Source organism: Garra rufa, chromosome 13 (genome assembly GCF_049309525.1).
Source record: "Garra rufa chromosome 13, GarRuf1.0, whole genome shotgun sequence".
NCBI classification, from domain to species: Eukaryota; Metazoa; Chordata; class Actinopteri; order Cypriniformes; family Cyprinidae; genus Garra; species Garra rufa.
The window spans coordinates 41,559,454-41,572,662 of NC_133373.1; the positions used below are offsets into that span (position 1 = coordinate 41,559,454).

Below are 13,209 nucleotides of genomic sequence, written 5' to 3' on the forward strand. Positions count from 1 at the left end.
TTTTTAGATTTTTTAGATTTTTAGTATTTTTAAATATATATTTTAATAGAATTATATATAATAAATATCTAAATAATACAATAAATAATTTTATAAATATAATAAATATTATAGATAAATAAATAGATGATAGATAGATAGATAGATAGATAGATAGATAGATAGATAGATAGATAGATAGATAGATAGATAGATAGATAGATAGATAGATAGATAAAGACAAATAAAATATACATAAAACCTAATTTATATTGGCACAAACTAATATAATATAATAATTTAACCTACTTATAAAATATAACCTAATTAAATTATAATATTAAATTAAATTATAATATTATTATAATTAAATTATTAAATTATAATATTATTAGTACAAATACACATATATTACAAATTATTATATATTAACATTTGTTCTATGTATAAATATGTATATAGATATAGACAAATAAATTATACATAAAATCAAATTAATATGCACACAAACTAATATAATATGATAACAGAACCTAATTAAAATTGTTAAATTATAATATTATTATTAAAAATACACATATATTACAAATTAATAATACATTAACATTTGTTTTATGTATATATACAGCATTATACAAATAAAGATAACGTAATTTTTTGTTTTGCTATATTTGCAATAACATTTTTGTGTGGCTTTAAATATCCAAATGCATTACAGGGCAACTGTGTATGCAAAATTAGACACATTGTTGGGGTCATAAAGTCAAACCAGATATTTTTTTACTAGTGGGTGCAGGACACTATAGTTCATTTGTGTAAGTAAGGATAGCAAAATAAAGTAAACTGTTACATATCATACCAGTAAAATTGATAAAAATTTGGGACCAAAAATTGGATTGACACTTTGACCTTACCATGTTTTGTTACATACCTTTCTATCAAATTTATCTGACATTATCAAGGTGAATTTGTTCTGATACAGTTTAACTCTAAGTTCTTGTAATTTTTTATTACCATTTTCTAAACTATAGCTAATAAACTGTGATAATGTGAAAGATTTTGAAGGTGTCTGAATACATTTTAGTTTGACTGTAGTCTGCATGCAGAAATCAAATCAATGCATTTCCACATATTCCATCTCTCCTGTCTATCTAGTTCAGCAGGTGAACTCAGGAGGAAAAACGTGCAGGGAATGCCTTGATCTGACCCTTCCTTTGCCAACACCTTGAGCGGACCTTTTAATGCTGAAGTATCACGTCTACCAAAGCACCACGTGTCTCTGATCCAAGCCTAGTGCACTAGATCCAACAGAGAAATGCTGAATATGCCAAACCACATTACAGAGCAATGCCGGAGAGCCAATAACTCATAACCTGCAGCATGAATAACAGAATAACACTGAAAATCAATCATCCTGATAAAGCATCCTACGTCTTTGAAGTGACATTTTGATTATAAACGTGAACGCCGAGTATACATCTGTTTGGGTGGAGGGCATTTGATTTACCATGACTTCACAGCTCATGCATCACACCATCTCACATGAGAGATTTCCCAAACTATTTACAAAGCTGTTGACGCACTGCTGATACACTGTTACATGCAGCCGTAACATCTCCCATTAGATGTCATCAGCAAGTAAGCTCTACAGGGAAACAGTGACAAGGCTTCATCTTTACCTGTTTTAGTGGTTAGAGACATCCTGCTCGTCTTCTGGGGAAATACAGACGTATGCTGCCATCCTCGCGCTCTCTCTTTCTACACTTTATGTATTGCAGGATGGCTGATACGGTGGGCATCTTATCCTTGTAATCCTGTATAATTGGATTCCTGATTAGAAGAAAGAGAGGAGAGACAATCCAGGGACTGAACTACAGTCACGCTGTCTACTGACTGTCTTTACAAATAATTAATGCAGCACCAAATTATGTTTGTTTAGGAAAAACACTACTGTAGGCTATCATATAAAAATATCCAAGGCATTTAAATGATCACCAACACATTCTTTGGTTTTTCAGCATTTTTATGTATTTGAACACTTTCCAACAATGACAGTATGATTTTGAGATCCATCTTTTCACACTGAGGACAACTGAGAGACTCATATGCAACTATTACAGAAGGTTCAATGATGGAAACACGATGCACTTTCAGAACAAAAATTTACAGATAATCTTTTACAGCTTCAAAGAGCACTAACTGATCACAGCCGAGGAAGAAGGGTCTCGATCGGTTATTTTCTAAAAACATTTGCAACTTATATACTTTTTAATCTCAAACGCTTGTCCTGCTGAGCTAGACAAGATGAGCATTTGAGGTTAAAAAGTATATAAATTGTAATTGAAAAAAAATAAAATAACCCATTGTTTTGCTAAATAAGACCCTTCTTTCCTCCGCTGTGATCGTCGAGCCCTTTGAAGCTGCATTTTGGAAGTTCAATCTCGGGGGCACCATTGAAGTCCATTATATGGAGAGAAATCCTGAAATGTTTTACTCAAAAAACATAATTTCCTTACAACTGAAGAAAGAAAGACATGAACATCTTGGATGACAAGGGGGTGAGTACATTATCTGTGAATTTTTCTTTTGAAAGTGAACTACTCGTTTAAGAGCCAGGGGGGTGAAAACTTCTTGAATTTTAATATCAGGAAAAATGTAACTTATTTTGTCTTCTGGGAAACATGCAAGTATCTTCTGTAGCTTCTGAACTAAATGAAAAATATGATATTTAGGCAAAATAAGAACAATGTACACATCTTCATTCTGTTCAAAAGTTTTACCCCCCCCCCCCCCTTTAAAACTAGTTTAAATAAAATATATATATATTTTTTTTTAGTACTTCAAGTGAAACTAAACAAAAATTATAAATGTTGACTTAAGCTGAAATAAAATAATTCAGTTTTATTTTATATTGTACTTTAAGTTAACATAAACAAAAATTAGAAACGTTGCCTTAAAACTATCTGAAATAAAATTATTTTATATAGTACTTCAAGTGAAACTAAACAAAAATGATAAATGTTGACTTAAAACTAGTTTAAATAAAATAATTTTATTTTTTCATTTTTTTTTAGTACTTCAAGTGAAACTAAACAAAAATGATAAATGTTGACTTAAGCTGAAATAAAATAATTCAATTTTATTTTATATTGTACTTTAAGTTAACCTAAACAAAAATTAGAAACGTTGCCTTAAAACTATCTGAAATAAAATTATTTTATTTTTATTTTATTTAGTATTAAATTAAACTAAACAAACATGAGAAATGTTGCCTTAAAACTAGCTGAAATAAATTATTTTATTTTGTTTTATTATATTATATTTTACCATTTTTTTTATTTTGTTTTGTTTAGTACTTTAAGTTAGACAATTTTGCCTTAAAACTATCTGAAATAAAATTATTTTAGTTTTTCATTTTATTTTATTTTATTTAGTGCTTCAAGTGAAACTAAACAAAAATGATAAATGTTGACTTAAAACTAGCTGAAATAAAATTATTTTATTTTATTTTAAATAGTACTTTAAGATAACCTAAACAAAAATGAGTAATGTTGCCTTAAAACTAGTTGAAATAAATTATTTTATTTTATATAGTACTTTAAGTTAACCTAAATAGAAATGAGAAATGTTGCCTTAAAACTAGGTTAAATAAAATTATTTTATTTTTATTTTATTTAGTACTTCATTAAACTAAACAAACATGAGAAATGTTGCCTTAAAACTAGCTGAAATAAATTGTTTTATTTTGTTTTATTATATTATATTTTATCTTTTTTTATTATTTTGTGTAGTGCTTCAAGTTACACAATTTTGCCTTAAAACTATGTGAAATAAATGTTTTTTTTTCATTTTACTTTATTTTATTTAATACAAGAGAAACTAAGCAAAAAATGATAAATTACTTTTTTTAACTAATTTTATTTCAGCTAGTTTTTATTTTATTTTATATAGTACTTTAAGTTAACCTAAACAAAAATGTGAAATGTTGCCTTAAAACTAGAAGAAATAAAATATTTTATTTTATTATTTCATTTCATTTTACCATACTTAGTATATTTTTAGTTACAAGCAACGGAAATGTTTTTATGGTTTTAGTTACTGCTGCTACATGCAAGCCATTACATTTACAATGGCCACTGTGACAACATTTGTGTTACAAAAGCTCTTTATAACCTTTCAAATGTAAAAGCATCACCAGACCTTGAGCAGCTATGCTAACAGCGATGCTGTTTTTAATTACTTTCAAGCCTCAAGTGTTATTTTTTCTGAATGACTGAGAATTAAAGTCACTCCTTTCTTTTTTTCAGTGTATTAATGTAAGTAAATCAGAGTGAAAAAAGAGTAATTGACTTATCACAAGTAACCACGACAACACAACATTAGCTTTCCTCCATTGTTAGTAATTACATTTGCTGCTGATGAACCTTGGGCCATTAATGGTCTTCATTAAGAAAAGAAACAACAAAGAGATTGGAAACTAAGTTAGAATCATTGTTCAGCTTGAGCTAAGCAATTAAGGTAATGCGCATCTGGTCAGTCTGATCGATTTGCACGCCGCTTGTATGTTTTTCCAATCGACTGGGACTTTGTGATGTCAAATTACGTCATTCCACCTCAATTTCCTGAGTTCATTTTCACCAAGTTTCCAAGTGTCTCAAATAACACGAGTAACAGAACCACATCATATGATCCATAATTCACCTGCCACTTCCTGTGGATGTTGTAATGTGTCAAAAACAGGTATAAAGATGACCACAAAGTATGAACGGTTTGTTTTTTTATTAGTAATTTCCCCAATGCATCTACATCCCACCCCCTCCACCTCAGCAGAGACCCACCTCATCTTCCAGCCTTGAGGGGTTGCCATGCACCTGTGGGTATATAAGAGAGCAGAGCTCATTCAGAAAATAAGACATAACAAGAGAGAGAGAGAGAGAGAGAGAGAGATCCATTCACACACACATCAGGAGAAAAAAAGTGCAAACCGAGAGCAGTGGAGGTGAGCTTGATAAGAGCTGGAGACCCAAAGAAGAGCCAAAAGAGGAGATTCAGAACCGTAGAACTGGTCTTTAAATTCAGAAAGGTAAGAGGATGGAATTTGAATTTTTTTTTCATTTTGGATTTAAACATTTAATCACTGGTTAGTACTGTATCTGCTTAGAAAGCTTCATTTATGAACAGTGTCACAGCAAATGTGTCATTTATATATATTTTTATTTTATTTTAAATAATACAAAAATATTAAGAAACATACTGCAATTTTTAAAATTAAACACTAGGACTCAATTCAAATTAAAGACAATAACTATTGATTTTGATTATCTTATAAATGACTTTTTATTTTTATTTTTCTATTCCATAATTTTATTTGAAACAACTTCATTTTTATAGTGTTTTATAACTATCAATTTTATGGTAAGCAAAGCTATAGCTTTACGAATTTCCTTATTGAATTAGATTGACATACATAACAAATGTTTTAAATAATAGATTTTAAATAATGAAGTAAACATTTTTGTTAAATTAATTTTATTCAGATAAAACTATTATTAAAAATTAATTTGATAATTCAAAAATCGGAACTAAAAATTATTTTAAATAATGATTTTTTTTATTAATAATATTGTTTATTAATATATTAGTTTAAATAATTTGATAATTTTTGTTGCATTTAATACATATTAACATAATTTTTTGTATTTTTACTACTACTCTCTACTACTATTATTAATGATTAAATAATTGTGTTGTATTTAAAAACATACATTTTGTATTTTTAATTTTATGTATGGTTCCATAATAATGTGCATTCATTTAAATTAAATTATATAATTATATATATATATATATATATATATATATATATATATATATAATCATCAAACAATATCCAATAATGAAGGGAAATGAATGTTATTTAGATAAAGTTATTACAATTAGTCTGATAAGGATCTACAAAATCTGATCTAAAAACTGTAAGATGTGAAACAATGATTTTAAATAATAATTATTTTATTATTAATACTATTCATTACTATTTTTGTATTTTTAAATACACATTTTGTATGTATTTTTATTTTATGTTTAAATGCATAGGTTTATGTATAGTTCTCTAATAATGTGCATTATTTTAAATTTAACTTCTGGCAGGAAATTAAATGAAAAAATATATAATAATTCATTTTAATTCTATCCAAAAATAAAAGGAAATTAAGGTTATTCAGATAAAATTATTCAAATTAATTTGATAAGGATCTAAAAAAATCTGATCTAAAAATTATAATACGAAAAAAAATAATGGTTTAAAATAATAATTATTTTTATAATTAACATTATTTATTGATCTAATATTAAAATGATTAGATAATTTTTGTTGTATTTAATACATATTAAAATACATTTTTGTATTTTTAAATACATATTTTATGTATTTCTATTTCATACTTAAATGCATATGTTTATGGTGTTTAGGTTCGATAATAATGTGCATTTTTCTAAATTAAATTACTGGCAGGAAATAAATTGAATAAAATATATAATAATTAATCTGATCATCAAACAATATCCAATAATAAAGGGAAATTAATGTTATTCAGATAAAATTATTAAAATGATTTAATAAGGATCTAAAAAAATCTGTTCTAAAACCTGTAATATGTGAAATAATAGTGATTTTAAACAATAATTATTTTTATTATTAATATTATTTAATACTATATTATTTTAAATGTTTTTTGTTGGATTTAATACGCTAAAATACATTTTTGTATTTTTTAAATACATATTTTATGTATTTTTATTTTATACTGAAATGCATGTTTATGCATGTATAGTGATAACAGTGATTATTACTATACATAATAGTGATTTTAAACAATAATTATTTTTATTATTAATATTATTCATTACTATATTATTTTATAATACATATTAAAATACATTTTTAAATACATATTTTGTATGTATTTTTATTTCATATTTAAATTTTTATGCTTACATTTATATGCTAATGCTGTTAATGCATGGTTCTATAATAATGTGCATTATTTTAAGTTAAATATATTTGAATTAATTTGATATGCATAACCATGTTAAAATTAATTTTAATAAGGATCTAAAATAAATCTGTTGTAAAAACTGTAATATGTGAAATAATAGCGATTTTAAACAATAATTATTTGCATTATTAATATTATTTAATACTATATTATTTTAAATGATTTTTGTTGGATTTAATACATGTTAAAAGACATTTTATGTATTTTTATTTCATATTTAAATGCATAATGTACAGATCTATAAAAATGTGCATTATTCTAAATGAAAATACTGGCAGGATATTAAAAGGAAAAAAATGTCTGAATTAATTTGATATGCATAACCATGGTGAAATCATCAAACGATATCCAATAATAACAAAAAAATGCACTTGATCCACTTGGTCTGGTTTAAAAAGAATAAAATATTAATAGAGCTTTTTCTCCCCCGGTGAAACGGTGTAATATCTGACAGGATCATCAGAGGCTTTTGACTAAATCTGGGGTTACTGAGTCATCATCCATACCAAAACCAATTTTTGTAGACTTTCATGGACAATCTTACTAATGAGTCTCAAACCCGCAAGACTAGAGAGTCTGCTAACTGCAGCCCATCTATTTCAGCGCTTTTCCTTTCATCCCTGACGCAACACTGCGGCTGACGTGGTGGTGTGATATTAATGGACCTCACAGATCTGTGTGTCACAACATCATCAGAAAAACCATAAAAGGTCACGTACGAATGAATGAAGATAGTAGATAAAAGTTCCTTCCTTCTACTAAGCATCCTGAACAGTCACCAATTACAGAAGGTTTACCTTAAAAATAAAGACGCTTTTAGAAGAGACATCCGTTTCTTCATGCCGTCATTGTGTGCAGATAGTCTCAGTGACCCCTGACTGCACAGATGATGTGATTCATTCACTGCAATCAAATCAAAGGTGATTCAAGTAAAATACCCGAGTGATAAAACTCGTCCTTGACTTTATATATAGCTCAGTACCAGCCGTTTGCTTTTAAGCTTTGCATTCTGAGTCATACCCATGATACCTGTGGGATGGAGGAACTGATCTTGTCTTGTTTCTTGTTTTCAGATGCTCTGTTCTTCCTGGCTTTTGGCTGCAGCTGTAGCTGTCTTGTGTTTTCACTGTCCGTATGTAGATGGCCGCTGCTTGGATTTGACTGAGTGCATGAGCCTTAAAACTAATGAACAAATATTGGTAAGATTCATTTTAAGGCATTAATAACATGACTTTATGGATACTGTGAAAGATTAAAATCACATACACTACCATTTATACCTCATCTGAAAGTTGAATAAATAAGTTTTCCATTGATGTATGGTTTGTTAGGATTGAGAAAATCATCTTTAAAGTTGTCCAGATGAAGTTCTTATGCATATTACTGATCAAAAATTAAGTTTTGATTTATTTACGGCAGGAAATGTACAAAATATCTTTATGGAACATGATCTTTAATTAATATCCTAATGCTTTTTGGCAAAAGAAAAATCGATAATTTTGACCCATGCAATGTATTTTTGGCTATTGCTACAAATATCCCTGTGCTACTTAAGACTGATTCAATTATTAAAATTAGTTTGAACGATCTAAAAAAAAATCTGATCTTAAAACTAATAGGGGGAGAGTGGGGACGGTTTCAACACTTTTTGCATTTCCTTTAGTTTCTCAGAGACTGTTTGCATTAGAAAGGCGAAATTTTAATACAATAAAGCCACATCTGTCAGCTACTCACCCATATTGCTGCAACATGTGTACATATTATAATATATGTACACTTTACACTTAAATAGACAAAGTGAAATGTTGCAACCGTCCCCACAATAGTATATATATATACTACAGGGCCGTTGAATGCTTGAATCTGATTGGCTGACGAACGTTCTAGAAGTGTGCATTATTTTCAGGGAAACGCACGGCGAACGTAGTTCCAGGCAGCTTTTGACCGCAGTACATGTCTATATCACTTTGCCACACCATTTCAGTTATTTCGAAGGTCCTTACAGCCCAAAACAGCAAAATAACCAAAAGCTAGTGACACTGGCAAAACTAATACATACGGTAAACAACAGGATAAAAACGACAGATTATGTCCATGTTTTTTCCACAATATTACGTTTTATTATGTACGGAAACCACATACTCTATTTCTCTCGCTCTCTCTCACTCACAGACGCACACACATGCAGTTAGCACTGGCGCTAACGTTGTTAGCGCATCTCTGACGATAAACAACTTAAAAACGTGACAGTTCTCGCAAGCGAGGTAACAACGGCGTGGTCTTGAAGAAAATGAACTTAAAGTTTAACCGTCAGTAGAGACGATGCTGCCAGTCACCTTTGAGAGACACACAGACTTGAGAGAGGTAATTTACGATCTTAAACTCTCTCCCCCCTCTCTTGCCGTCCGTCTGCTTGTCTGTCGGTCTGTCTAAACTTCATTATTACCTGCATTAGTTGAGACACCCCTCGCTGCAGACTGTAGCGCGGTGACGTCAGGTACCTACGTCACGTATGTGTTTACGTATGGTATGTATATAACACGCATGCGCGCTATTCTTACTGGCGTTACTGCGCACTGTGCGCATGTGCATGTTCATTAACTTTTTTTAAACTATTTTTGTTGTTGTTTTCTCTTGTCCTCATGTGTCATGTTTATAGTTTTAATTATTATATATAAAAATATATATGTATTGTGGCGGGAGGAGCAAACGACAGACACAGTGGGTGTGGCGTCAGGCCTCGGAGAGGCTTTTATTAAACAGAAAGTAAAAGAAAACAAGTTTCCAAGGGGGTAAATGTGTCCAAATAAACGGGGAATCTGGTGTCCTCGTCGTGAAGGCGCCTGCTCAGGTCCGGGGCGCGAGGGGCGGCGGCTTCTTCAGCGGCATCTTCCTCCTCCGCCTACGCGGCACTTCTGGGGGATGAAACGGCCCGGCATCCTGGCCCGTCAGCCGTCACGGGTGCGGTCCTCATCCGGATCCGCAGCGGCGGTGATGAGGCTTCATTCAGTTCACGTGCTCCTCATCACACACCGCCAGCCCGGGATGTTTTCGCGACTCTCCTCTCCCATACACACCCACTCCCGTTGGGAGCCTGGAGAAGGGCGGCGAATAAGGGACGGGGTGGTGATGATAATTAGGGGGGAGGCAGCCGACTCGTCACAGTATATACAATTATATTTTGTTTTATTGTTTGCAATAAAAGATCACTGTTATCAGTTTGGTTTTTTGGAGGCACCATGCATAAAATGGGATGTAGACACTGAAAATATACCGTATGTAGTCTATTTAACTTAATACTACTTTATTGGCTTAAATATTCCACAGGCAGAATTGCCAAAGCAACAGAAAAATGTCCATAATTATACTAAATAAACAAGAATCATGACAGAGGAAAGGTTAAAATAAGAAACATATAAGGTGCAGAGTAATGTTACAATATACACAGTGAAATAAAGTGCAACAATGTTAATACCTTGTATATAATATACTACACAAATATTACAGAATAAACTCTGTAATTCCATATAATTTTACCTCAGACATGGTTAAAATCATGGATTTGTGCTGTACTACATATTACTGTTTTTTCCCCTTCTTTTTTTCACCTTAGCTTTTTTTAATACTTTTACATTTTATAAGAGTATTATGTTAAGTATGCGCATGCGTTTTAATGACGCGTTACGTCACAAACGACGCGAAAACGCCTAACGTCACCACGCAATGCAAATTACACAGGCATACCATACGTCACTTTGCGCATGCGCGGTAAACACATACCTGACGTAGGTACCTGCCGTCACCGCGCTACAGTCTGCAGCGAGGAGTACTTGGATTAGTTTGCTATCGACGGCTCAAGCGTCGTTGCTAGGTCTAAAATGACGTTTTGGACTAGCAACGAAGCTGTTGGATGAGCTGGTAAGAAATTAATCCTACTCACAATAGCGTTTTAAGGATAAAAACCGGAGGAATGTCTTGAAATATATAATCTGATCGATGTCTTGAGGTGTGGTAACTGTAGTATAAGCGGAATAATTGACTTCGGGCCGTAGAATTCTGCGAACATATTTATATAATAAGCAATCAAATAGACTACAGACCTAACAATAATTTGATGACATTTAAACTTATTAAAAAGAAATCAAATTTAAAAAAAAAAAAAACTAAGGAAAAAACTCAAAAGGAATATAAAGTTATATATATATATATATATTGCATAAATAAAATGAAGAAAAATATATTTAGAACCATTAAGGCATAATTTATTATTTTAAAAAAAAATCTTTTTCAGACATTATTCTCAGTGTTTTAGCCTATTATGGTAAAAAAAAAAAGAAGACAAAAAAGGATTTCTAATGTTTTTTAAAGAAGTCCCTTCTGCTCACCAAGTACAGTACAACAAAAACAGTAAAATTTGTAAATATTTTTACTATTTAAAATAACTGTTTTCTATTTGAATATATTTCAAAATGTAATTTATTCCTGTGATTTTAAAGCTACATTTTTAGCATCATTACTCCAGTCACATGGTCCCTCAGTAACTACTCTATTAATATGATTTATTATTATTATGTTGAAAACAGCTGAGTAGATTTTTTTCAGGTTTCTTTGATGAATAGAAAGTTCAGAAGAACAGCATTTATCTGAAATAGAAATATTTTGTAATATTATAAATGTCTTTATCATCACTTTTGATCAATTTAAAGCATCCTTGATAGATAAAAGTATTCACTTCTATTTAAAAAAAAAATCAGCGTTGCATCACAAAAATAAATTATATTTTAAAATATATTTAAATAGCAAGCAGTTATTTTAAATAGTAAAAATATTTCAAAATTTTACTGTTTTTGCTGTGGATCAAAAAAAATGCAGGCTTGGTGAGCAAAAGAGACTTCTTTAAAAGAACATTCAAAATCTTAAAAGTTCAAAAACTTTTGACCGGTAGTATACATACAAAAAAGATTAAACTCAGAACTATTTGAATGACCTGTAAGCTTTGTACAATGTAATAATGTTTCCTAAAGAAAGCTGCATTTATGGTTAACATACATCTGCATCCTCTCATTCTCTCTCCTGACTGTACAGCAGTGTATCAAACAGTGCAAATCTGCGCAAGAATCCTCCAATTACAGGAGAGTGTCTTCATCTGAACAGCAGAACAATGATGAAGAGGTTGAGGAAGAGAGCCTCAGTTTAGGTTTGCTCTTATCAGCTTTATCTCCTGATTCAATCGAGCTGCAAGACGCCACCGGAGAAGCTCCTCACAACGACGAGAGAAGGTCTTACTCCATGGAGCACTTCCGTTGGGGCAAACCCATGGGCCGCAAACGCAGACCCATCAAAGTCTTCACCAACGGCGCTCTGGAGGAGGAGGAGCCCGAGGAGTCTGCGGAAAGCGTCCGCATGGAGCGAGGGCAGAGCGGCACGCTGGACGTTCAGCAGAGGAACAACGCAAAGACCAACGGGAGGTATCGCATGACCCATTTCCGCTGGAACGCCCCTCCTGAGAAGCGCTACGAAGACTTCATGAGGCCGTATTCGGATCCATCCAACAAGCCCCTGCTCACGCTCATACGAAATGTCATTGTTAAAGACGGACAGCAGTTCAGAGATTAAGAGAATGGAGAGAATGGACAGATTTACATTTAAATGTGTAACATACAACCCTAATTTTAAAAAAGCTTCCTCTGAACAGGGCATGAAACTGTCCTATGAAAAAAAAAAAAAGAGAGAGAAAGAAACCAACTAGCCAAATCACTTATATATTAGAGTAAAGGGTATACCACATGACTATGAAAGCCCATTACTTGATATTCACAATTCATTTAGATGCCTGACACCATAACAATCATCTCTGGGATTAAAAAACAAGGATATTCAGAAATGCCAGGTATTTGTCTACCTGAAATAGCTTTACTGTAATATACTGTACATGAAATACATTAAAATGAATTTGCAATGTTGCCTGCTGTGGATTTCTGTGTTTGTATACTGCGTTTATCCTTGAGTCTAACAAAATTGAAAATTATTATTTTATTTATAAACCTATATAAGTTTATTTTTTCTGCTGAACACAAAAGATATTTTAAATAATGTTGGTAACCAATCAGTTGATGCTAACCACTATTTTTCTTCAAAATATCTTCTTTTAACAGAAGAAAGAAACTCACTC

General features: G+C 31.1%; 1 protein-coding gene across 1 annotated transcript; it reads left to right on the forward strand.

Annotated features, from left to right (window-relative positions):
* Positions 1 to 4,930: 4,930 nt before the first annotated feature.
* Positions 4,931 to 12,958, forward strand: pomcb (proopiomelanocortin b). Its single transcript, XM_073816829.1, has 3 exons — positions 4,931 to 5,062; positions 8,111 to 8,236; positions 12,123 to 12,958. The coding sequence occupies exons 2-3, from the start codon at positions 8,111 to 8,113 to the stop codon at positions 12,651 to 12,653; spliced, it is 657 nt and encodes a 218-aa protein (XP_073672930.1). The 5' UTR covers positions 4,931 to 5,062; the 3' UTR covers positions 12,654 to 12,958.
* The last annotated feature ends 251 nt before the right edge of the window (positions 12,959 to 13,209 follow it).

Bases quoted from the DNA above. Each gene is read 5' to 3' on its own strand.
- pomcb (XM_073816829.1), top strand. From the start codon at position 8,111: ATGCTCTGTTCTTCCTGGCTTTTGGCTGCAGCTGTAGCTGTCTTGTGT. The intron at 8,237-12,122 runs GTAAGATTCATT...CTGACTGTACAG, and splicing joins AAACTAATGAACAAATATTG to CAGTGTATCAAACAGTGCAA.